The sequence below is a fragment of the Eurypyga helias genome, unplaced genomic scaffold, assembly GCF_000690775.1.
Source record: "Eurypyga helias isolate BGI_N326 unplaced genomic scaffold, ASM69077v1 scaffold25005, whole genome shotgun sequence".
Taxonomy (NCBI): domain Eukaryota; kingdom Metazoa; phylum Chordata; class Aves; order Eurypygiformes; family Eurypygidae; genus Eurypyga; species Eurypyga helias.
The window spans coordinates 1-203 of NW_010251137.1; the positions used below are offsets into that span (position 1 = coordinate 1).

At 66.0% G+C, this 203-nt stretch overlaps 1 protein-coding gene across 1 annotated transcript in view; it reads right to left on the reverse strand.

Moving 5' to 3' along the window:
• Positions 1-24: 24 nt before the first annotated feature.
• The window catches only part of LOC104509855 (microsomal glutathione S-transferase 3-like), an 879-nt gene continuing 700 nt past the window's right edge, over positions 25-203 (reverse strand). Inside the window, exon 2 of the mRNA XM_010151928.1 lies at positions 25-102. Within this exon, the coding sequence (XP_010150230.1) occupies positions 25-102 (78 nt within the window). The remainder of the gene's footprint in view (positions 103-203) is intronic.

A 203-nucleotide genomic window follows, 5' to 3' on the forward strand; every position in this document is an offset into this window, starting at 1 on the left:
ACGGCCCGCGTCCGCACGCGGTACTCACGTGTTCTGGTGCGCGCGCTGGATGCAGTTGAACATGCGCCCGTGTTCGGGGTCCGCGCTGTACATCGTGGGGTACTGCCAAGAAAAACAACCAGCGGCAAAGCGTGAGCGAGCGCAGTCTGCGCTCGGGAGCCCGGCGTTCTCCAGCAGCGAGGAGCGTGCCCTGCAGCACCTCT